Consider the following 25,293-nt stretch of genomic DNA (forward strand, 5'->3'; position numbering starts at 1 on the left):
TCTTTAGATCTCCCCTCTTTCTAAATTTCTAACCGATATTTCCATCTCTGTCCATGAAACCTCTTGCATTTTAGAACGGTGTTTACATTCACGTGTAGGCCTACTGCCTTGTGCCTGCCTTGTGCACATCGCTGTGCCTAAAATGTCAACAAATAATAGTTTATGAACATTTTAAGATAAACATTCTGATCTGTTCCTCCATCCTTCACTGCAGCCAACGTGAGTAAAACATTTAAATGTGTTAACCCTCGCAAGGCTGCCGGCCCAGACGGCATCCCTAGCCGCATCCTCAGATCATGCGCAGACCAGCTGGCTGGTGTGTTTACGGACATATTCAATCAATCCTTATCCCAGTCTGCTGTTCCCACATGCTTCAAGAGGGCCACCATTGTTCCTGTTCCCAAGAAAGCTAAGGTAACTGAGCTAAATGACTATCGCCCCGTAGCACTCACTTCACTCACTTCATGAAGTGCTTTGAAAGACTAAGCAAGGACCATATCACCTCCATCCTACCTGACACGCTAGACCCACTCCAATTTGCGTACCGCCCCAATAGGTCCACAGATGACGCAATCGCAATGACACTGCACACTGCCCTAACCCATCTGGACAAGAGGAATACCTATGTAAGAATGCTGTTCATCGACTACAGCTCAGCATTAAACACCATAGTACCCTCCAAACTCGTCATTAAGCTCGAGACCCAGGGTCTCGACTCCGCCCTGTGCAACTGGGTCCTGGACTTTCTGACGGGCCGCCACCAGGTGGTGAGGGTAGGTAACAACATCTCCACCCCGCTGATCCTCAACACTGGGGCTCCACAAGGGTGCATTCTCAGCCCTCTCCTGTACTCCATGTTCACACATGACTGAGTGGCCATGCACACCTCCAACCCAATCATCAAGTTTGCAGATGACACTACAGTGGTAGGCTTGATTACCAACAACGACGAGATGGACTACAGGGAGGAGGTGAGGGCCCTCGAGGTGTGGTGTCAGGAAAATAACCTCACACTCAATGTCAACAAAACAAAAGAGATGATCATGGACTTCAGGAAACAGCAGAGGAGGCAGCCCCCTATCCACATCGACGGGACAGTAGTGGAGAAGGTGGAAAGTTTTAAGTTCCTCGGCGTACACATCATGGACAAACTGAAATGGTCCACCCACACAGACAGCGTGGTGAAGAAGGCGCAGCAGCGCCTCCTCAACCTCAGGAGGCTGAAGAAATTTGGCTTGTCACCCAAAAACACTCACAAACTTTTACAGATGCACAATCGAGAGCATCCTGTCGGGCTGTATCACCGCCTGGTACGGCAACTTCTCCGCCCACAACCGTAAGGCTCTCCAGAAGATAGTGAGGTCTGCACAACGCATCACCGGGGGCAAACTACCTGCCCTCCAGGACACCTACACCACCCTATGTCACAGGAAGGCCAAAAAGATCATCAAGGACAACAACCACCCGAGCCACTGCCTGTTCACCCAGCTATCATCCAGAAGGCGAGGTCAGTACAGGTACATCAAAGCTGGGACCGAGAGACTGAAAAACAGCTTCTATCTCAAGGCCATCAGACTGTTAAACAGCCATTACTAACATTGAGTGGCTGTTGCCAACATACTGACTCATCTCTAGCCACTTTAATAATAAAAAATTGGATGTAATAAATGTATCACTAGCCACTTTAAACAATCCCACTTTATGTAATGTTTACATACCATACATTACTCATCTCATATGTATATACTGTACTCTATACCATCTACTGCATCTTGCCTATGCCGTTCGGCCATCGCTCATCCATATATTTTTATGTACATATTGTTATTCATTCCTTTACACTTGTGTGTATAAGGTAGTTGTTGTGAAATTGTTAGATTACTTGTTAGATATTGCTGCATGGTCGGAACTAGAAGCACAAGCATTCGCTACGTTCGCATTAACATCTGCTAACCATGTGTATGTGACAAATAAAAAATAATATGACGTATACATCCACTACACTACTTTGATACACATTGTGGGGATCAAGAAGTGAGTATATGCAATGCCCACTGTGAAAAATAAGTGGGTATACAGGCTTATACCTGTGTATACCCTCCACTACACCACTGGGCCCAACCCATCAGTTTCCTGGACGAATCAGACGGTCTAGAATAGATTTCAATTCTAGAAATGGTCTGGGAGGGGTCACATCCAGACTCATTGCGGTGAAGATACTAATGTCCATGGGCTTGGCACAGCGTTTGGCCGGAGCTAGCCAATGACAACCAGAGGCACGCTACCTATTTCTACAATAGATTTTTTAAACCTAACCCTAATCTTAACCACATGCCTAACCCTTACGCCTTATGCCTAACCATAATCTTAAATTAAGATCAATAAATTCATTTTAGTTTTCATGAATTTTTACAATAAACCTATAGCCAGTGTTTACTTTGTGGCTGTGGTAACTAGTGGTAACCCTAGCCTCGCCCAGTCCCCAGCAACCGGATGTTCCGGTTTTCAAGGGTAATGGAAGAGCCTGTGACGCGGAACTCCATCTTAACTCCTCCTCCACATTTACTGGATTGGTTGAACAGTGCAGAAGAGCACCTCCCCCGACAGTTTTTTTTCTTCTCGTCAAGACCAGTATGCAACGGATCTAGTTTCAGGCGTTTTTTTTACGCTTGATACTTTAGGAGGTTAGGCCGGAGCAAGGAGTTTGGGGTAGCCAGGCAAGAGGGGAAGTGATTGCGCTCGGCTACTGTGCGTGAGTGACAGCCGGGAAGTGCATCTCTACTCTCTACTGCATCCTCCCATTTGCTCCCAAACCTAGAGAATTCACTTGATGTCAAATCAACTGTCAACCCAACAGACAGGGTGAAAACATAGACCAGGATTTTTACTGGAGGAAACTGAAATTACGAAAATGAACGAGACAGAGCACATCCCGCTTGCAGAATACGATTTTGAGAGAAAATTTGATGAAAAGGGCGCTCTCGAATGGATGCAAGAAAACTGGTGAGTAGGCTAACGTTACCAATTCATCCCTGGATAAAATAGTAGCCTAGCCTACGTAGTCTAAAGCCGGTGAATTCCCACCGCCAATTTTGGATGGATTGAGCTCTCACCCACACACATTGTCATGTAGGCTACACGTTTTGCTTCGCCATTGTTTACAGATCTGTAAACAATGGTTCATTGCGGTAAAATCCGTATATTGACCACATTCTTCAATGATTCCGAACATATGTCGCGTTTTTTAAAAACATTTGTATCGAGGAGCAGATACAATGTTAGTTTTGACTATGCTACAAAGTAGCGATAAGTCAGTCGTTGATATATAAGGCTCCTGTAAATTTAAATACTTATTATAGTTCTCCGGCCTCTTAAAATGTCCTTGAGGATGCTACCAACTTAACTTTCATCTTTTATTAACGTTAATGACCTTTGATCCATCGCATGATACAGATGCCATCCGCTATGTTGCTTGTTACATTGTTACTACAATATGACGTCAAACCCGATGTATAGCCTATCTGCTGTTCACTTCAGTGTGTGTTACATGCACGTGCAGTCACATGCAATGAATGATTACTAAATATCTAATGTGATGATTACTGTATTAAATACATAGGCATATATACAATATAGGATATCAATAGGCTTACATTTAATAACTTTTAATATCAACTCAAAGGCTCTCCCCATCAAATTAGTATATGCTACTCAGCACACAAACCAAAATGGTCTCAAATGCTTCTCTTTGTGTACAATCAATTGTGTGAAGACCAAGACAGACCACATTTCTGCACAGACTTGCTTGGGTTTTTGTTGGCATTTTCTGACTTAAGAGACAGTCTCAGAGGCAAGAAAGCTGTCAATGTGGATTGAAAAATTCTTGGAAATGTGCAGTGTTGGCCAAATAAATTCACCCTGTTTCACCCTGCCCATGCATTCCTCAGATCGAGCTCAATTGCGTAGGCTACAGCAAAGCATCGAAGTGGAGGACAGCCGGAATAGTCTAAAAGCACATCTAGAGAGGCACACGAAACACCAATGCTTTGCTTGCATGTGACATCCAGGCCTGCCACGCTGTGATTAATGGTCTAGACCTGCTTCAGCATGCATTCTGCTGATTAGCCAAACAAGCTAGCTTGTTGAAAAGGCAGAAATGTCTGCTTTCTGAGAACATTTGCTCCCACAGGACCCTCCACCCCTCTCTTGGCTCTCAGGCCCTCATTTTCTCTCTTTCAAGGAGCAAAATAAGTCTCTTTCTCCCGCTCTTTCTCCCGCTCTGTAATGCCCATAACACATTCCCTGTATCCAGTGCCTAGGTAGTTATGATAAGGCAGTCTACTATGCATTGTTTCACAGTCAGAAATAGGGAGTGCACTACATTGAGCCACTCCAGTTTACACAAAGGGAGGGGTTCACTGGAATACTTTAGGGATCCTCACTATATGAGCCAAGTTACAATTCCCACCAATTGTGTTAACCCTAATGGTGCGATACATAGGTTGTTTGCCTTTCACAACGATGACCCGGGTTCACTTCCCTGAGACAAAATGCATGAATAAATCAACTTAGATGTATAATAGTTTTAAATAGTTTTTGACTATCCATAGACACAGTGATGGTATTGCTCTTAATGCTTAATGTTTGGAATCCTTCTTCAGTTTAGTGAAAGTTTGGGACAGAAAATGACCACTAAAGCCCTACTGTATTGTGCCCTGTATATAGTCCTACTAAACTGGGTCAAGCAACAACATCTTATCTGTTTAATATGTATTCTGTCCAACTGGATTAGTCATCTGGTCCGTCATCAAAATAAACCCCCTCTGAAATACACACATCATTGCTTTCTAGTATTCAGCCTTATTCACCTGAGTGCCTCAACTGACCTTTTGGTAAAAAAAAAAAAGTCCAGTCAGTGATGTGTCTAGTATTGTCATTGTATCCCGCTTCTAGCTGTTTTCACATAGCATCACAGTTGATTCTAGACGGGAGCGCCGTAAACTCAATCTAATTGCCTGATTACCCACGGGCTGCAGTAGTAGAAGTTCTGGTTAGTATGTCAACTTCTAAGCTTGGTTAATAATTGGTTCCATGATTACGAATAGGGATGGGGTCTGGACAATAGAGGGGATGGAGGGGGGAACGGCTCATAATAATGGCTGGAATGGATTACATAGAAGGGTATCAAAAACATGGTTTTCATGTGTTTGATACCATTCCATTCACTCCATTCCATCCATTGTACTCCGTTTCAGCCATTATTATGGAGCCGTCCTCCCCTCAGCAGCCTCCACTGTTAATAGCCTTATGTAACATCATCTGTATAATGCCAGTACGGTATCAGTCTGTGGAAATTTAGATGATCGAGTTTAGCTTAGCTCGCCTCGTGGCTTGCTGTGTGTACATTCAGAGGACTGCCACCAAGTAAAAAGGAACTAGAAATGTGAACTGCAGTGTCAATCCTAAAAGTCGGCTAAGGACTGGTTCATCCGTTCAGAATGATCATTCATCACATAAATGCATGGTTGTCGTCTAAAATAGATTTAAGACAGCCTCCAGCGATTAAAAAAAATAATGTATTTTTCCTGTTGAAAAGCAGTATCCCAAGTATAAATACAATAAAGTACACACACTAAAGGGTAAAAAAAAAAATTGCGCAAAATAGTGTTTTTTAGACAACTGCAAACTTCAAGGAGTAGGGCATTTAAGGAGTTGGTCTGTGGTGCCCGCTGATGTCATCGGCCTCCCATCTTGCTTGAGGGAAAATAGAGGAGCAATAGAGAATACAGGGGGTAAGCCCCCCCCCCCCCCCTTGTGCCATGTCATGAGGCACCTGGTGTTAAATGTGGTGAAAATGCGTCTGGAATAGGACCTTAAAGCTTGTTTGCATTTCCACCGTGCTCTCATCTAAATCATGGCCTAGGGCACAGGTAAGTACACTAATCACTTAAGAACAGTTTTGATGATGTGTTTGTGTTTATTTTTTCCTCAATAGGAGCAAGTCCTTTATGTTCTGTGGACTGTATGCTGCAATCATCTTCGGGGTCCAACACTTCATGAGAGAGAGGCCCAAGCTGAACCTGCGCCGACCACTTGTCCTCTGGTCACTCAGTTTGGCTATCTTCAGGTGAGTGACACACTGACCACTTTGTTGCAGTAATAATAGCTTTATGTGTATTCCTAAACACCATCAAACTATAATCAATCATTCAATCAATTACTCAACCAATCAGTGTGAGTGAAGCTCTAACTGAACACTGGTGGTGGTTAGCCTCGTTAGCGGTGGTTAGCCTCGTTAGCCTCCCTCATCCTTGCTAACCTCAGCATGGGAAATGTTGGCCACAAAGATGTTTGTATATAGAGCTAGTTCTCTCTCAGAATTAACAGTGTTTAAATGGACAATCTTGATTTAGGGGTGACATTTCCCTCTTCTAAACACACACACGGAGTACATAAAAACAGGGATTTCTAGAGCGAAATCTGAAAACTTCTCCTTTATAACTCCTCTTCTTAAAAGACATCCATGAGCACTTTGGAGCAGGTTTTCATCAAGGATCTCTCTGTACTTTGCTCCGTTCATCTTTCCCTCAATCCTACTAGTCTCCTAGTCCCTGCTGCTGAAAAACATCCCCACAGCATGATGCTGCAACCACCATGCTTCACTGTAGGGATGATGCAAGGTTTCCTCCAGACATGACGCGGAATTCAGGCTACAAAGTGTTGGTTTCATCAGACCAGAGAATCTTGTTTCTCATGGTCTGAGAGTCCTTTAGGTGCCCTTTGGCAAATTCTAAGCGGGCTGTCATGTGCCTTTTACTGAGAAGTGGTTCCGTCTTGTCAATCTACCATAAAGGCTTGATTGGTAGAGTGCTGCAGAGATGGTTGTCCTTCTGGAAGGTTCTCCCATCTACACAGAGGAACTCTGGAGCTCTGTCAGAGTGACCATCTGGTTCTTGGTCACCTCACAGACCAAGGCCCTTCTCCCCCGATTGCTCAGTTTGGCCGGGCGGCCAGCTCTAGGAAGAGTTTTGGGGGTTCCAACCTTCTTCCATTTAAGAATGATTAAGGCCATTGTGTTCTTGGGGACCTTCAATGCTGCAGCCATTTTTTGGTACCCTTCCCCAGATCTGTTCCTCGACACAATCCTGTCTCGGAGCTCTACGGCAATTCCTTTGACCTCATGGCATGGTTTTAGCACTGACATGCACTGTCAACTGTGGGACCTTATATAGACAGGTGTGTGCCTTTCCAAATCATGTACAATAAATTGAATTTACCACAGGTGGACTCCAATGAAGTTGTATAAACATCTCAAGGATGATCAATAGAAACGGGATGCACCTGAGCTCAATTCCGAGTCTCATAGTGTAACAGTATAACTTTAGTACGTCCCCTCGCCCCGACCTCGGGCGCGAACCAGGGACCCTCTGCACACATCAACAACTGACACCCACGAAGCGTCGTTACCCATCGCTCCACAAAAGCCGCGGCCCTTGCAGAGCAAGGGGAAACCCTACTTCAAGTCTCAGAGCAAGTGACGTAACCGATTGAAACGCTATTAGCGCGTACCCGCTAACTAGCTAGCCATTTCACATCCGTTACAATAGCAAAGGGTCTAAATACTTAAGTAAATAAGGTATTTAAGTTTTTTATTTGTAATAAATTTGCAAATATTTTTACAAGCCTGTTTTTGCTTTGTCATTATGGGGTATTGTGTGTAGATTGAGGACCCATTTTTTAAAATCCCTTTTAGAATATGGCTGTAATGTAACAAAGTGTGGAAAAGGTCAAGCTGTCTGAATACTTTCTGAATGCACTGTATAATTGGCTGTGAACCAGGGTTGGGGTCAATTCCATTTCATATCCAGTCATCCTAAAGCCAAGATGGCTTAGCAATTCAGACGTCATTTCTGTTTCGTATTGTCGTGTCCTGTATATATATATATTTACACCTTTCTTCGTATATCTTTTATATATTTTATTATCCAAGAACTCAACTACAAAAGCTTCCCTGCAAAAGCTTTCCTGCAACCCGCTTCACCAATTACAAAAAAGTATTATTTACCTCAAATCTGAAAAACCACCGTGGAAGCTAGCCAGGGGCTAATTCAGAAGCTAGCCAGAAAGCTAACCAGAAGCTATCCGATAGCTAGCCAGAAGCTAATCTGTAGCTGCCCAGAAATTAGCCGGTCTGCTGGCTAGCGTTGGTGTTTCAGCTGCCCACGTTTTGTGGTCATCAGCTATTCCTTTAGCTCGATAATCTACCGGCACTTTTGTGCAACGCGACTCGGACCGGAGCATTCCGGGACTTTTTTTCTCTCAGTTTCCCCGGATTTCAGCCGCAGGCTCTGGACATTTGCAGCTAGCTAGCTGCAAACCGTGTGACTACTGGCTTACGTCGATCCCGGAGCAAACTCAAATCATTCCGGAGCTAGCCAGCTGAGGAGTTCCATCAGCCATTCCTGGGCTACAGCCACCTATCCGGACCCGTTTTTTTGTTGTTTTGTTGTTGCTGCAGATACGGAGCCCCACCGGGCCTTCACGACTGACTGCCGACGTTATCTGCCCGAGGGAGTTATCCAACTGGCACCTCCGTCCCGACGTTACCTGAACGCTCATCTGGGGCCCGCTAACCGTTAGCTGTCTTATCGGCTGCTATCTGAATAAGTATATCGGACAATTATTATTATTATTTATTTATTTTTATTTTTTTTCTTGGGTCACTATATCTATTTTGCCAATTTGGATTGATCCCCTCTACCACACGGAACCCCAATAACCTACCGACGGAAACGCACGAGACATCTACAAATAGACTTCCATACTATGCTATCTTGCTACCGATAGCCATCTACCCGGCCAGCTGTCTGGATCGCCGTGACCCCAACCAACCTCTACTCACTGGACCCTTATTGATCACTCGATTAAGCATGCCTCTCCTTAATGTAAATATGCCTTGTCCATTGCTGTTCTGGTTAGTGTTTATTGGCTTATTTCACTGTAGAGCCTCTAGCCCTGACCACTATACCATATCCAACCTCACAGTTCCACCACCCACATATGCGATGACATCACCTGGTTTCAATGATGTTTCTAGAGACAATATCTCTCTCATCATCACTCAATACCTAGGTTTACCTCCACTGTATTCACATCCTACCATACCTTTGTCTGTACATTATTCCTTTAAGCTATTTTATCGCCCCCAGAAACTTCCTTTTACTCTCTGCTCTAGAAGTTCTAGACGACCAATTCTCATAGCTTTTAGCCGTACCCTTATCCTACTCCTCCTCTGTTCCTCTGGTGATGTAGAGGTGAATCCAGGCCCTGCAGTACCTAGCTCCACTCCTATTCCCCAGGCGCTCTCTTTTGATGACTTCTGTAACCGTAATAGCCTTGGCTTCATGCATGTTAACATTAGAAGCCTCCTCCCTAAGTTTGTTTTGTTCACTGCTTTAGCACACTCTGCCAACCCGGATGTTTTAGCCGTGTCTGAATCCTGGCTTAGAAAGACCACCAAAAATTCTGACATTTTCATCCCCAACTACAAGATTTTCAGACAAGATAGAACGGCCAAAGGGGGCGGTGTTGCAATCTATTGCAAAGATTGCCTGCAGAGTTCTGTTTTACTATCCAGGTCTGTTCCCAAACAATTTGAACTTCTACTTTTAAAAATCCACCTCTCTAAAAACAAGTCTCTCACCGTTGCCGCCTGCTATAGACCACCCTCTGCCCCCAGCTGTGCTCTGGACACTATATGTGAACTGATTGCCCCCCATCTATCTTCAGAGCTCGTGCTGCTAGGCGACCTAAATTTTAACATGCTTAACACCCCAGCCATCCTACAATCTAAGCTTGATGCCCTCAATCTCACACAAATTATCAATGAACCTACCAGGTACCACCCCAATTCCGTAAACACGGGTACCCTCATAGATATCATCCTAACAAACTTGCCCTCCAAATACACCTCTGCTGTTTTCAACCAAGATCTCAGCGATCACTGCCTCATTGCCTGCATCCGTAATGGGTCAGCGGTCAAACGACCTCCACTCATCACTGTCAAACGCTCCCTGAAACACTTCAGCGAGCAGGCCTTTCTAATCGACCTGGCCGAGGTATCCTGGAAGGATATTGATCTCATCCCGTCAGTAGAGGATGCCTGGACATTTTTTTAAAATGCCTTCCTCACCATCTTGAATAAGCATGCCCCATTCAAGAAATTTAGAACCAGGAACAGATATAGCCCTTGGTTCTCTCCTGACCTGACTGCCCTTAACCAACAGAAAAACATCCTATGGCGTTCTGCATTAGCATCGAACAGCCCCCGTGATATGCAACTTTTCAGGGAAGCTAGAAACCAGTATACACAGGCAGTTAGAAAAGCCAAGGCTAGCTTTTTCAAGCAGAAATTTGCTTCCTGCAACACAAATTCAAAAAAGTTCTGGGACACTGTAAAGTCCATGGAGAATAAGAACACCTCCTCCCAGCTTCCAACTGCTCTGAAGATAGGAAACACTGTCACCACCGACAAATCCACTATAATTGAGAATTTCAATAAGCATTTTTCTACGGCTGGCCATGCTTTCCACCTGGCTACCCCTACCCCGGACAACAGCACTGCCCTCCCCTCTGCTACTCGCCCAAGCCTTCCCCATTTCTCTTTCTCCCAAATACAGTCAGCTGATGTTCTAAAAGAGCTGCAAAATCTGGACCCTTACAAATCAGCCGGGCTAGATAATCTGGACCCTTTCTTTCTAAAACTATCTGCTGAAATTGTTGCCACCCCTATTACTAGCCTTTTCAACCTCTCTTTCGTGTCGTCTGAGATTCCCAAAGATTGGAAAGCAGCTGCGGTTATCCCCCTCTTCAAAGGGGGGGACACTCTTGACCCTAACAGCTACAGACCTATATCTATCCTACCCTGCCTTTCTAAGGTCTTCGAAAGCCAAGTCAACAAACAGATTACCGACCATTTCGAATCCCACCATACCTTCTCCGCTATGCAATCTGGTTTCAGAGCTGGTCATGGGTGCACCTCAGCCACGCTCAAGGTCATAAACGATATCTTAACCGCCATCGATAGGAAACAATACTGTGCAGCCGTATTCATTGACCTGGCCAAGGCTTTTGACTCTGTCAATCACCACATCCTCATCGGCAGACTCGACAGCCTTGGTTTCTCTAATGATTGCCTCGCCTGGTTCACCAACTACTTCTCTGATCGAGTTCAGTGTGTCAAATCGGAGGGTCTGTTGTCCGGGCCTCTGGCAGTCTCCATGGGGGTGCCACAGGGTTCAATTCTTGGACCGACTCTCTTCTCTGTATACATCAATGATGTCGCTCTTGCTGCTGGTGATTCTCTGATCCACCTCTACGCAGACGACACTATTCTGTATACTTCTGGCCCTTCTTTTGACACTGTGTTAACAACCCTCCAGGCGAGCTTCAATGCCATACAACTCTCCTTCCGTGGCCTCCAATTGCTCTTAAATACAAGTAAAACTAAATGCATGCTCTTCAACCGATCGCTGCCTGCACCTGCCCGCCTGTCCAACATCACTACTCTGGACGGCTCTGACCTAGAATATGTGGACAACTACAAATACCTAGGTGTCTGGTTAGACTGTAAACTCTCCTTCCAGACTCACATCAAACATCTCCAATCCAAAGTTAAATCTAGAATTGGCTTCCTATTCCGCAACAAAGCATCCTTCACTCATGCTGCCAAACATACCCTTGTAAAACTGACCATCCTACCAATCCTCGACTTCGGTGATGTCATTTACAAAATAGCCTCCAAAACCCTACTCAATAAATTGGATGCAGTCTATCACAGTGCCATCCGTTTTGTCACCAAAGCCCCATATACTACCCACCACTGCGACCTGTACACTCTCGTTGGCTGGCCCTCGCTTCATACTCGTCGCCAAACCCACTGGTTCCAGGTCATCTACAAGACCCTGCTAGGTAAAGTCCCCCCTTATCTCAGCTCGCTGGTCACCATAGCAACACCTACCTGTAGCACGCGCTCCAGCAGGTTTATCTCTCTGGTCACCCCCAAAACCAATTCTTCCTTTGGCCGCCTCTCCTTCCAGTTCTCTGCTGCCAATGACTGGAACGAACTACAAAAATCTCTGAAACTGGAAACACTTATCTCCCTCACTAGCTTTAAGCACCAGCTGTCAGAGCAGCTCATAGATTACTGCACCTGTACATAGCCCATCTATAATTTTAGCCCAAACAACTACCTCTTTACCTACTGTATTTATTTATTTATTTTGCTCCTTTGCACCCCATTATTTCTGTCTCTACTTTGCGCTTTCTTCCACTGCAAACCAACCATTCCAGTGTTTTAAGTTTTATTTTACTTGCTGTGTTGTATTTACTTCGCCACCATGGCCTTTTTATATTTTTATTTATTTATACATATATTTGTTTGCCTTCACCTCCCTTATCTCACCTCACTTGCTCACATTGTATATAGACTTATTTTTTTTCACTGTATCATTGACTATATGTTTGTTTTACTCCATGTGTAACTATGTGTTGTTGTATGTGTCGAACTGCTTTGCTTTATCTTGGCCAGGTCGCAATTGTAAATGAGAACGTGTTCTCAATTTGCCTACCTGGTTAAATAAAGGTTAAATAAAATAAATAAAATAAATAAAATATTCAGGAAGTACACGAAAATTAAAAAATTATCTTCAATGCTGGACCCCTATGATCACTCGGCTACGCATGACCCCTCCTTAATATCAATATGCCTTGTCCATTACTGTCCTGGTTAGTGATTATTGTCTTATTTCACTGTAGAGCTTCTAGCCCTGCTCAATATGCCTTACCAACCATTTAGTTCCACCTCCCCCATATGCGGTGACATAACCTGGTTTAAACGTCTCTAGAGACAATATCTCTCTCATCATTACTCAATGCCTAGGTTTACCTCCAATGTACTCACATCCTACAATACCTTTGTCTGTACATTATGCCTTGAATCTATTCTATCGTGCCCAGAAACCTGCTCCTTTTACTCTCTGTTCCGAACATACTAGACGACCAGTTCTTATAGTCTTTAGCCGTACCCTTATCCTACTTCTCCTCTGTTCCTCTGGTGATGTAGAGGTTAATCCAGGACTTGCAGTGCCTAGCTCCACTCCTATTCCCCAGGTGCTCTCATTTGTTGACTTCTGTAACTGTAAAAGCCTTGGTTTCATGCATGTTAACATTAGAAGCCTCCTCCTTAAGTTTGTTTTATTCACTGCTTCAGCACACTCTGCCAACCCGGATGTCTTAGCAGTGTCTGAATCCTGGTTTATGAAGACCAGCAAAAACCCTGAAATTTCCATCCCTAACTATAACATTTTCCGCCAAGATAGAACTGCCAAAGGGGGTGGTGTTGCAATCTACTGCAGAGATAGCCTGCAGAGTTCTGTCTTACTATCCAGGTCTGTACCCAAACAATTTGAGCTTCTACTTTTAAAAATCCACCTTTCCAGAAACAAGTCTCTCACTGTTGCCGCTTGCTATAGACCACCCTCTGCCCCCAGCTGTGCCCTGGACACCATATGTGAATTGATTGCCCCCCATCTATCTTCAGAGCTTGTGTTGCTAGGTGACCTAAACTGGGACATGCTTAACACCCCAGCCATCCTACAATCTAAGCTTGATGCCCTGAATCTCACACAAATTATCAATGAACCTACCAGGTACAACCCCAAATCCGTAAACACGGGCACCCTCATAGATATCATCCTAACCAACTCGCCCTCCAAATACACCTCTGCTGTTTTCAATCAAGATCTCATCGATCACTGCCTCATTGCCTGCATCCTTATTGGGTCTGCGGTCAAACGACCACCCCTCATCACTGTCAAACGCTCCCTAAAACACTTCAGCGAGCAGGCCTTTCTAATCGACCTGGCCGGGGTATCCTGGAATGATATTGACCTCATTCCGTCAGTAGAGGATGCCTGGTTATTCTTTAAAAGTGCCTTCCCCACCATCTTAAATAAGCATGCTCCATTCAAAACATTTAGAACCAGGTACAGATATAGCCCTTGGTTCACCCCAGACCTGTTTGCCCTTGACCAGCACAAAAACATCCTGTGGCGTACTGCATTGGCATCGAATAGCCCCTGTGATATGAAACTTTTCAGGGAAGTTAGGAAAGCAAAGGCCAGCTTTGTCAAACAGAACTTTGCATCTTGTAGCACAAACTCCCAAAAGTTCTGGGAGACTGTAAAGTCCATGGAGAATAAGAGCACCTCCTCCCAGCTGCCCACTGCACTGAGGCTAGGAAACACTGTCACCACCGATAAATCCACTATGATTGAGAATTTCAATAAGCATTTTTCTACGACTGGCCATGCTTTCCAACTGGCTAACCCTACCCCGGTCAACTGCCCGGCACCCCCCACAGCAACATACCCAAGCCTCCACCATTTCTCCTTCACCCAAATCCAGATAGCTGATGTTCTGAAAGAGCTGCAAAATCTGGACCCCTACAAATCAGCCGGGCTAGACAATCTGGACCCTCTCTTTCTAAAATGATCTGCCGAAATTGTTGCAACCCCTATTTCTAGCCTGTTCAACCTCTCTTTCTTATCGTCTGTGATTCCCAAAGATTGGAAAGCTGCCGTGGTCATCCTCCTCTTCAAAGGGGGAGACACTCTAGACCCAAATTGCTACAGATCTATATCTATCCTACCCTGCCTTTTTAAGGTCTTCGAAAGCCAAGTTAACAAACAGATTACCGACCATTTTGAATCCCACCGTACCTTCTCCGCTATGCAATCTGGTTTCAGAGCTGGTCATGGGTGCACCTCAGCCACGCTCAACGTCCTAAATGATATCATAACTGCCATCGATAAGAGACATTACTGTGCAGCTGTATTCATCGACCTGGCCAAGGCTTTCGACTCTGTCAATCACCACATTCTTATCGGCAGACTCAACAGCCTTGGTTTCTCAAATGACTGCCTCCCCTGGTTCACCAAATACTTCTCTGATAGAGTTCAGTGTGTCAAATCGGAGGGCCTGTTGTCCGGACCTCTGCAGTCTCTATGGGGGTGCCACAGGGTTCAATTCTCGGGCCGACTCTCTTCTCTGTATACATCAATGATGTCGCTCTTGCTGCTGGTGATTCTCTGATCCACCTCTACACAGACGACACCATTCTGTATACTTCTGGCCCTTCTTTGGACACTGTGTTAACTAACCTCCAGACAAGCTTCAATGCCATACAACTCTCATTCCGTGGCCTCCAACTGCTCTTAAATGCAAGTAAAACTAAATGCATACTCTTCAACCGGTCGCTGCCCGCACCTGCCCACCCGTCCAGCATCACTACTCTGGACGGTTCTTACTTAGAATATGTGGACAACTACAAATACCTAGGTATCTGGTTAGACTGTAAACTCTCCTTCCAGACTCATATTAAGCATCTCAATCCAAAATTAAATCTAGAATCGGCTTCCTATTTCGCAACAAAGCATCCTTCACTCATGCTGCCAAACATTCCCTCGTAAAACTGACCATCCTACCGATCCTCGACTTCGGCGATGTCATTTACAAAATAGCCTCCAACACTCTAGTCAACAAATTGGATGCAGTCTATCAACAAAGCCCCACTGCGACCTGTACGCTTTCGTTGGCTGGCCCTCGCTTCATACTCTTCGCCAAACCTACTGGCTCCAGGTCATCTACACGTTTTTGCTAGGTAAAGCCCCGTCTTATCTCAGCTCACTGGTCACCATAGCAGCACCCACCCGTAGCACGCGCTCCAGCAGGTATATCTCACTAGTCACCCCCAAAGCCAATTCCTCATTTGGCCGCCTTTCCTTCCAGTTCTCTGCTGCCAATGACTGGAACAAATGGCAAAAATCACTGAAGCTGGAGACTCATATCTCCCTCACTAGCTTTAAGCACCAGCTGTCAGAGCAGCTCACGGATCACTGCACCTGTACATAGCCCATCTGCAAATAGCCCATCCAACTACCTCATCCCCATACTGTATTTATTTATCTTGCTCCTTTGCACCCAAGTATCTCTACTTGCACATCATCTTCTGCACATCAATCCCTCCAGTGTCTAATTGGTATATTGTAATGACTTCGCCACCATGGCCTATTTATTGCCTTACCTCCCTTATCTTACCTCATTTGCACACACTGTATATAGATTTTCTTCAACGGTATTATTGACTGTATGTTTTGTTTATTCCATGTGTAACTCTGTGTTGTTGTATGTATCTCACTGCTTTGCTTTATTCTTGGCCAGGTCGCAGTTGTAAATGAGAACTTGTTCTCAACTAGCCTACCTGGTTAACTGAAGGTGAAATAAAAAATGTAAAAAATTCCATTTGGAATTTGGTAAACTTTCTGAATTTACTGGAACTGAAATCGAATTGACCTCAAACCTGCTGGGAACTCAGATATATACACAACAACCATATGCGATCCAGGTGACGTCACTATACAATGTACTATATAACGGTAGAAAAGGGCTATAGAAATCCAATCTGTTATCCTTATTATTAAGGAGGAGTCAAGGAGTACACAGAACCTCATTTTACAGCTCACAATAGGGAGAGCTTTTTTGATGTGCCACAGAGGTACATCATCATCGTCTGTGCCCATGCCCCCTGCTGTGCCAACCTTAATCCTAATCCCGGAGCTGTGGGCATAACCTGCCCACTCAATCCCCTTGGTGCTAGCTGGACAGGATAGCATGTCCTTGGCATATGAAACACTTTTTTAATCCATATATTCATTACTGCACAATCACTGCAACATTTTACCATATAGGTTTTTTAAGAATAGACTACTGGCCTTTGTAATAGAAAGTTAGTTACCAATGATGAGGTTGGTGTTAGGTTGGTACCATATATATCAAATAGATAGATAGTTACTATTGATAATGTGGAGAAGGTAAGTAGTAACTATAGATAATGTTTTTACAGATGGTTAACGTTGATAATGGTGTTATTAGTTATTCGTTACCATAGATAACATAGATAGTTAGTTACCATTTGATAACGTAATGTTAATTGCCCATGACTGTGCAGTTTTCAGAGCCGCTTCATTATTTCCCTGAAAATGACAACTGTGTCTCAATGCTCTCTTCTTGTGTTATTCCCACTGCTGTTTGACTGGTGTTTAGTTACATGGGTTTGGGGATGGCTTCCTGGAATATCACTGGATCATTTTTACATTTCAGGTGTTTTGACTCCTATAAGGATCCGAAGGATCAGGTTACAGTGGGTCTGCTCTAGTTGGCCGTTTTATGATGGTCGTAAATGCCTTACAGAAACTCTTTCTTCCTTGTCTTGCAATATTAAGGGAAAGAAACCTCTGTGGAACAAAGAGAGTCCTCCTGCCAAAAACTCCAACATCAACAGATGGGGGAATGAAACAATATTTCTCTTCGTTCAAACAGTTGGAGTGGTCCGTGGGCACTAAAGAACAATTATGTCAGATCAGTTGTGATTTGGGATCCCATAAAGGACAGTATAACAACATAACTTTATCTCTGAATGTGCATATTTTCCAGTGATCAGGGTCACACCCAAATGTTGGGGAACTGATATGATTAAATATGAAACTATTTGTGAGAAGATGTGATGTTAGCCTTCTAAATGAGAGAATTGTTTTTCATATGAAGTCTTAACCATGTCGGTGGCCACGCCCACGTGAGCACAGACATTACGAAAAAAGGAGAGAACGCCCCTTTTTCCCTGAGTCCTTAAATTGGGAGTGCTTAAATAGCACTTGTGACAAAATGTACATTTAGTTAAGAAATGGCTACTACTCTATAGACCAGAGAGCATGGAGCTGGTTATGAAAACTACAAGACTACACATTCAGTCTGCTGCTGTATATGTAAAATAGTTTAGTAAACTCGACCGAAGACGAGAGGAGAACACTTCCCTATCAAACGACTGAATGGTACTCAGAAAGATCCATTCTGGAGAACATTTCCCTATCGAACGACCATTGGTTGACCATGATAACAGTGCTACAACTACGAAAGACTTTGATCTCTGGTGGACAAACCAGAGACTTTCTGTCGACTGACTCTCCAGCAGACGGACCTGCGATTTCAACAGAGAAACAACAAGACATATAGGCGTAAATATATAAATTGCAATTCCTTTCGAATGAGCGGCTGTTCATGTGCAAAGTATTAGCATTTCAAAAGCCTAGTTATCAGCTGTGTGTACGATAGTGAAGTCCTTTGTTTTTTCTCCCGCTCTTTCTTACCTGTCCCTCCCTTTTCATTTGGTGTAACAAGCCGTCATATAAAATCACATTTTATTGGTCACATACACATGGTTGGTTAGCAGATGTTAATGCGAGTGTAGCGAAATGCTTGTGCTTCTAGTTCCGACAGTGCAGTAATATCTAACAAGTAATCTAACAGTTCCCCAACAACTACCTAATACACACAAATCTAAAGGAGTGAATGAGAATATGTACATATAAGTATATGGATGAGCGATGGCCAAGCGGCATAGGCAAGGTGCAGTAGATGGTATAAAATACAGTATATACATATGATATGAGTAATGTAAGCTATATAAACATTATTAAAGTGGCATTATTTAAAGTGGCATTGTTTAAAGTGACTAGTGATCCATTTATTAAAGTGTCCAGTGATTGGGTCTCAATGTAGGCAGCAGCCTCTCTGAGTTAGTGATTGATGTTTAGCAGTCTGATGGCCTTGAGATAGAAGCTGTTTTTCAATCTCTCGGTGTGAACAGGCAGTGGCTCGGGTGGTTGTTGTCCTTGATGATCTTTTTGGCCGTTCTGTGACATCGAGTGCTGTAGGTGTCATGGAGGGCAGGTAGTTTGCCCCCGGTGATGCGTTGTGCAGAACGCACCACCTTCTGGAGAGCCTTGCGGTTGAGGGCGGTGCAGTTGCCATACCAGTCTGTGATACAGCCCGACAGGATGCTCTCGATTGTGCATCTGTAAAAGTTTGTCAGGGTTTTGGGTGACAAAACTGTCGCGCCTTCTTCACCACGCTGTCTGTGTGGGTGGACCATTTCAGTTTGTCTGTGATGTGTACGCCCAGGAACTTAAAACTTTCCACCTTCTCCACTGCTGTCCCTTTGATGTGGATAGGGGGGGTGCTCCCTCTGCTGTTCCCTGAAGTCCACGATCATCTCCTTTGTTTTGTTGACTTTGAGTGAAAGGTTGTTTTCCTGACACCACACTCCGAGTGCCCTCACCTCCTCCCTGTAGGCTGTCTCGTAGTTGTTGGTGATCAAGCCCACTACTGTTGTGTCATCTGCAAACTTGATGATTAAGTTGGATGTGTGCATGGCCACGGAGTCGTGGGTGAACAGGGAGTACAGGAGAGGGCTGAGAAGTTGAGGGTCAGCGAAGTGGAGATGTTGTTTCCTACCTTCACCACCTGGGGGCGGCCCGTCAAAGTCCAGGACCCAGTTGCACAGGGCGGGGTTGAGACCCAGGGCCTCCAGCTTGATGATGAGTTTGGAGGGTCTATGGTGTTGAGGGTACTACGGTTTAGTCCACTCGGGATTTTTAATTGTATCATGTTAGTAACCAATGTATAACCTATCCTGTGTGTGTTTATGTACTTCTGTGTGATTATTTAGTTAGTTCGTAAATAAATAATTAACCTAATTGGTATATCGCTGAATAATCATTTATGCTAGGGTTCGTGCAGATATCCAAGAGTTTGCGACATTCAGAATATGACTGATGAGGTAATAATACATTATTAAGTGACTGTAATCGATAAAATATTAAAATATCTGAAGAGTTAAATTTGGGAAATAGTAACTCTAAACAACATTTTCCCGTGGTCCTCCGACTTCCTAGTTACATTTACATTTACATTTAAGTCATTTAGCTGACGCTCTTATCCAGAGCGACTTACAATTTGGAAAGTTCATACATATTCATCCTGGTCCCCCCGTGGGGAATGAACCCACAACCCTGGCGTTGCAAGCGCCATGCTCTACCAACTGAGCCACACGGGACCTAGTTAATGTTAATGTTTACATGATTAGTTTAATCACATAATAATTACACAGAGAATTGATTTGATAATATAAAAGTCTTCACACTAATGATAGTCCAAGACACGACTCACAATTGATAAGGAGAGGTGATATATTTTCATAGTGTGTCCAAATTGAAATGACCTCACTGTATGTAGCCACAGTGTGTTTCAGATGAGAAGGAAAGCTACAAATCGATACAGTGTTTACTAAGCATACGCATCCTGTTTACAAAGTAAGACCATGTGTGTCTAAGTCTTTATCGGGCTTAATGGAGGTCTAAAATGGTTGGAGACAGGGGAAGGACAGCCAATTGGAGATGTGACCCACTGATATATCTTATCTCTTACCTTGTTTCAGGTTTAGAGCGTTATGGCAACTGCAACAGTGACAGTTCATATAGTTGAGAGGTATATAGCATTTCGTCATGGCACCGCAAAGCTGACAGTATATAATATAGTTGAGAGATGTATATCGCATTACATTATGACAACCACAAAGCTTATAGTTCAGGTGTACAAAAATATGAGCTGAATTCAGACGTGTACAAAACACCTACTTACAGTCCACTCTGGGCATTCGACTTGTGGGCATTCGACTTGTGTTAAAAATGTTTCGTATACCAATGACTTGTGTGTAATTGTGAATTCCATATAGTTGGACAGAGCAGATTCACGTAACACTATACATTATCCCATTATCTCATAATCTATATGTGTTTCATTCCACAGTATCATCGGAGCTGTCAGGACCGGATGTTATATGTTCCATGTCCTCAACAAAAGTGGCTTTAAGCAGTCGGTGTGTGACACCAGCTTCTACAGCGCTCCTGTCAGCAAGTTCTGGGCCTACGCCTTTGTCCTGAGCAAGGCCCCTGAGCTGGGTAAGGAATGTCCCAAATAGGGTCCAGTTCTGAATGCTTCAGATAGAAATACACTGAGTGTACAAAACATTAGGAACATCTCATTCCATGACATAGACTGACCAGGTGAATTCAAGTGAACGCTATGCTCTTTTATTGATGTCAGCTGTTAAATCCACTTCAATCAGTGTAGATGAATCAGAGGAGACAGGTTACAGAAGGATTTTTAAGCCTTGAGACAATTGAGACATGGATTGTGGGTGTGCCCTTCGGAGGGTGAATGGGCAAGACAAAAGATTTAAGTGCCTTTGAATAGTTGAATAGGGTGTGTTAGTAGGTGCCAGGCGCACCGGTTTGAGTTTGTCAAGAACTGCAACGCTGCAGGGTTTTTCACACTCAACAGTTTCCCGTGTGTATCAAGAATGCTACACCACCCAAAGGACATCTAGCCAACTTGACACAACTGTGGGAAGCATTGTAGTCAACATGGGCCAGCATCTCTGTGAACCGCTTTCGACACCTTGTAGAGTCCATGCCCTGACGAATTGAGGCTTTTGTGAGGGCAAAATAGGGTGCAACTCAAATATTAGGAGGTGTTCCTTATGTTTTGTACACTCAGTGTATGTCATGTAGTACAGACATGCATGTACCTCTCTGTCATGCAGTGCAAGATAGTCAGCTCACCTTGAGCTGATGTATACAAGTCATTTCTGACCCTGGCCAACGAGTGGGAGCGATGGAGTGGTTGGTCAATTAGGTCAGAGGGCCATTCAAAGAGAAGGAGGCTGATGCAGGACAAAAAACAACCTTGAAACAATTTGTCTATTTATGTAATTCCGGAAGCATTTGAAGTTTCTAGTGCACTTCTATTCATCAGCGGAGGCCTATTACCTCAAGACCTGTGTGGCTGCATTTTGATGCTGTCCCCTCTCTCAGAGCAGTAATCCTGTCACTTCTGCCTATCTGTCAGTCAGACAGGGATGCAATAGCGTTGATAAATGGACAGAGATGCTGAGGTGGCAAAAAATTATTTACGTATGTCTCCTCCTGAGCAAGAGACAGGAAGGGCATGCTTGTGTTGTAGAATGGGACAGATGTGCAATATACAGTATTAGACCAGTTTAGTTTGTACTGTACACAGAGACGGCAGAAGTAGGGGTGCGGCAGCAGCGGCCCCACCCCCTGGTCTGCGCACCTTCGAAGTTCAACTGGGTTAAATGGAATGAAGTCTGGGAACTGACTGTAGGCCTATAACTTCTCACATGTAGCTTAATATAATATTAACTCCTACAGAATTAAAACTATACATCAAATGGTAATTTTGTCTGCAATATCATTTCTTTCTTTCAGCATCTTGAGAGAATGCGAATGCGCAATTTAAGGAATGTGTAAACGTCTTTGTCAGGGACATAAAAGCTGACAGTTTTTCAACCACACAAAATATGAATCCGGAAATCTTATTATAAACGTGTTGGGTCGTTGTTTTAGAGTTGGGCTATTGTCTCCCTGGTCCCTAAACATCCTCACTCCGGCGAGAGGAGCAGAAGTGAAAATGAACTACCGATTCTACCTTCATTCTATCGATTTGTGACATTATTCTTGTGGGCAAGGCCTATCTTCTAGGGCAACAAGTCATGACAGAAGATAAGGTGCATGTATCTAATTACAGACAAGTACACTAACAAATAGCCTACCAAATGTCAGAAATTATAAGCCGAAAAATATAAACAAAAACAATGTTTGCCTTCCCTGTCAAAAAATCGTTCCGCCGTCCCTGACTGTAGAGTATGTTTAGTTTAAGTTCATTGGAGTGCGTTATTATGTTGTTGTGTGTGTGTGTGTGTGTGTGTGTGTGTGTGTGTGTGGTGTGTTTGTGTTTAGTGCTTTACTGTACTTTTGAGGACCACAACATCCCATCTTTCCAATTCTTTTTTGCAAGTGAGGTTCAAAAAGCCGGTCCTCACAACTTTTTACTTCTACTATGTGTGTTCACTATTGTTTGAGAGAGAGTGAAAGTGATCAAACATCAGAGTATAACTAAGTGATTTCCCCCTCCCTCCCTTTTCAGGCGACACGGTGTTTATCGTGCTCCGTAAGCAGCGCCTCATCTTCCTGCACTGGTACCATCACATTACCGTGCTGGTCTACTCCTGGTACTCCTACAAGGACCAGGTGGCCGGTGGCGGCTGGTTCATGACCATGAACTACCTGGTCCACTCCTTCATGTACACCTACTATGCTGCCCGGGCGGCGGGTTACCGGGTGCCCCGACCCTGCGCTATGGTCATCACAGCCACCCAGATCATGCAGATGGTGATGGGGCTTGCTGTCTTAGGCTTGGTCTACCACTGGATGCACGAAGTGCGCTGCCCGTCTTACGTGCCCAACATCGCCTGGGGCTCACTCATGTACCTCAGCTACCTGGTCCTGTTCGCCTCCTTTTTCTACAAGTCCTACCTCAAGGTTGCCGCTGACAAGGAGTCCAAGGCCAAGTAGGGGCTGGATTCGTCAGAGGCAAGTTGTACACTGGGCAAGTCATATTAAGAGTGTGCCTAGTTGAGAAGAATATTGCGTTGTGCCATAATGTGTGAGTCACAACTGTTTTTTGCTGGTTGCTGGGTCCACGTCAATTGTGACAAGCCAATTTCTTCCCACCCCAACTTTGTATTGCTGTAGCTCATCTAACTAACTAGAACCCTGGATAACACGATAATGGAACGGTTGTTAAGAGTGGACAAGGGAACCAGTGCATGGTCAGGACACGTTAATACTGTATAACAAATCATTAAATTAAAAAAAGGCGATAGAGAGAGCAGCTCAGTTTGTGTTTGACTAAATGTACTACTCACTTCATTTTGATTTCGTGGCTTTGTTAATCAATCTTTTTGACCAGCTGCTTCAGTCGGAGTCCAGTGAAAAAAACACAGCCATATGAGTCCTGAGGTTTCTCCAAGGGCAGTTTACAACCGCGTTTGCAGTCTGCACGTTCAATGAATTCGACAGTCACTGACAGGACATTTTTCATGCTGAAAGGCTCTAACTTGTAGTGAAATCTGGTGCTTTATAGACCAGCGCTCAGAATTGTCTCACTGTATTAGACCTCACAACCCTTGAGTATAACGAAATGACGATCAAAAGGAACTAATGCACTGATTAATGAGGATAGTTTTTCTGTTTTAGTTGTAGGTAATTGTCTGGGAATAGGTGGGAGGAAAGAAGCGCACGGAAAGGAGTGACACTTGGAATAATGTGTCCATTGTAAATAATATATCTTAAGAATGTATTTATTTTCTTAAAATTTAAAGTCTATGGTGGTCCTTGGAGTGTACCAGGAAATAGTGGGACTCAGTACGTTTCTGCCTGTCTTAAATTGTGCAGTATGAGTTGTGCACTTTTGTATTTGAAATGTTTTTCTTTACATCACAACAATGCACTATATAGTTTTTTTGTTTTTTTAAGTATTACATCTCTCTGTGTGTTCATTAAAGAATCGGAAGCCCCCTGAGATTTCTTTTTATTTGTCAAACAGCATCCGATTGATCATCATGTCACCAGAATAAGACCCTCAATATTTATTGGAAAGGAGCAACAAGCTCATCACCGTGCATTTTTACCACCCTGTGAAGTTCATCATAACTTCCCACTGAGCACAGACCTCAATTCAATATCTGATCCATGTTGGTTCAACATCATTTCATTGAAATGACATGGAAACAACATTGATTCAACCAGGGTGTGCCCTGAGGGTTATTTCATTTGTAGCCTAATACACTGAATGCTTTCCCGAGTCATAGTGGGAGAACCACACACCATATCATGGTGTGAATTTGAGTTTACTTCGATATGACAGTTATTATATCAATATTTGTGAATACCGCCATTTCTCCCATAATACATTTTTACAGACAAAAACATCCCACCTAGCGTAACAAATTTGCTGTTTCCATCAGGCCTGTCATGACATTTTCTATCCGACATTTACTTTACTCGCATACAAATGTTGGATGGAAACCTGGTTACTGTAAAGCCCTAGTTATTTTGTTGCTTTGACAAAGTCATTTCTGATGATTATTATTTATTTCATGTGATTAGGGATTAATCTAATCCAGGGATGGGCAACTGGCGGTCCGCAGCCCCTCTGTTGTAGGCCCCGCAGGTCAATTTACCCCCCCCCCCCTGGGATGTGGGTACACAGACCCGCGAGCCACTGCGGCCCCTCATGTATTCAAAGTTGCCCATCCCTGATCTAATCACATGAAATTTATGTCAACCCTGTTACGTTTAAGGTCAACCCTGTAACGTGAACTGAACTCTCATTTTAAAATGGTGAAACTATTCCTTATAAAAAAATTTTTTTCAAAAGAAACATTGAATATCTAATAGTCAAATCATAGTGTAA

The 25,293-nt window shown here is 43.8% G+C and overlaps 1 protein-coding gene across 1 annotated transcript; it reads left to right on the forward strand.

Annotated features, from left to right (window-relative positions):
• Window positions 1-2,652: 2,652 nt before the first annotated feature.
• LOC139581059 (very long chain fatty acid elongase 6-like) lies at window positions 2,653-24,394 on the forward strand. The gene is made up of 4 exons (XM_071410410.1): window positions 2,653-3,003; window positions 5,996-6,127; window positions 20,764-20,915; window positions 22,963-24,394. The coding sequence occupies exons 1-4, from the start codon at window positions 2,912-2,914 to the stop codon at window positions 23,388-23,390; spliced, it is 804 nt and encodes a 267-aa protein (XP_071266511.1). The 5' UTR covers window positions 2,653-2,911; the 3' UTR covers window positions 23,391-24,394.
• Window positions 24,395-25,293: the final 899 nt, after the last annotated feature.

Source organism: Salvelinus alpinus, chromosome 7 (genome assembly GCF_045679555.1).
Source record: "Salvelinus alpinus chromosome 7, SLU_Salpinus.1, whole genome shotgun sequence".
In the NCBI taxonomy this organism is placed as follows: domain Eukaryota; kingdom Metazoa; phylum Chordata; class Actinopteri; order Salmoniformes; family Salmonidae; genus Salvelinus; species Salvelinus alpinus.

Excerpts from the sequence above, each read along its gene's own strand:
- LOC139581059 (XM_071410410.1), top strand. The coding sequence starts at position 2,912 with ATGAACGAGACAGAGCACATCCCGCTTGCAGAATACGATTTTGAGAGA. Across the intron at positions 6,128-20,763 it reads CTCAGTTTGGCTATCTTCAG|TATCATCGGAGCTGTCAGGA; the intron begins GTGAGTGACACA and ends TTCATTCCACAG. Across the intron at positions 20,916-22,962 it reads GAGCAAGGCCCCTGAGCTGG|GCGACACGGTGTTTATCGTG; the intron begins GTAAGGAATGTC and ends CTCCCTTTTCAG.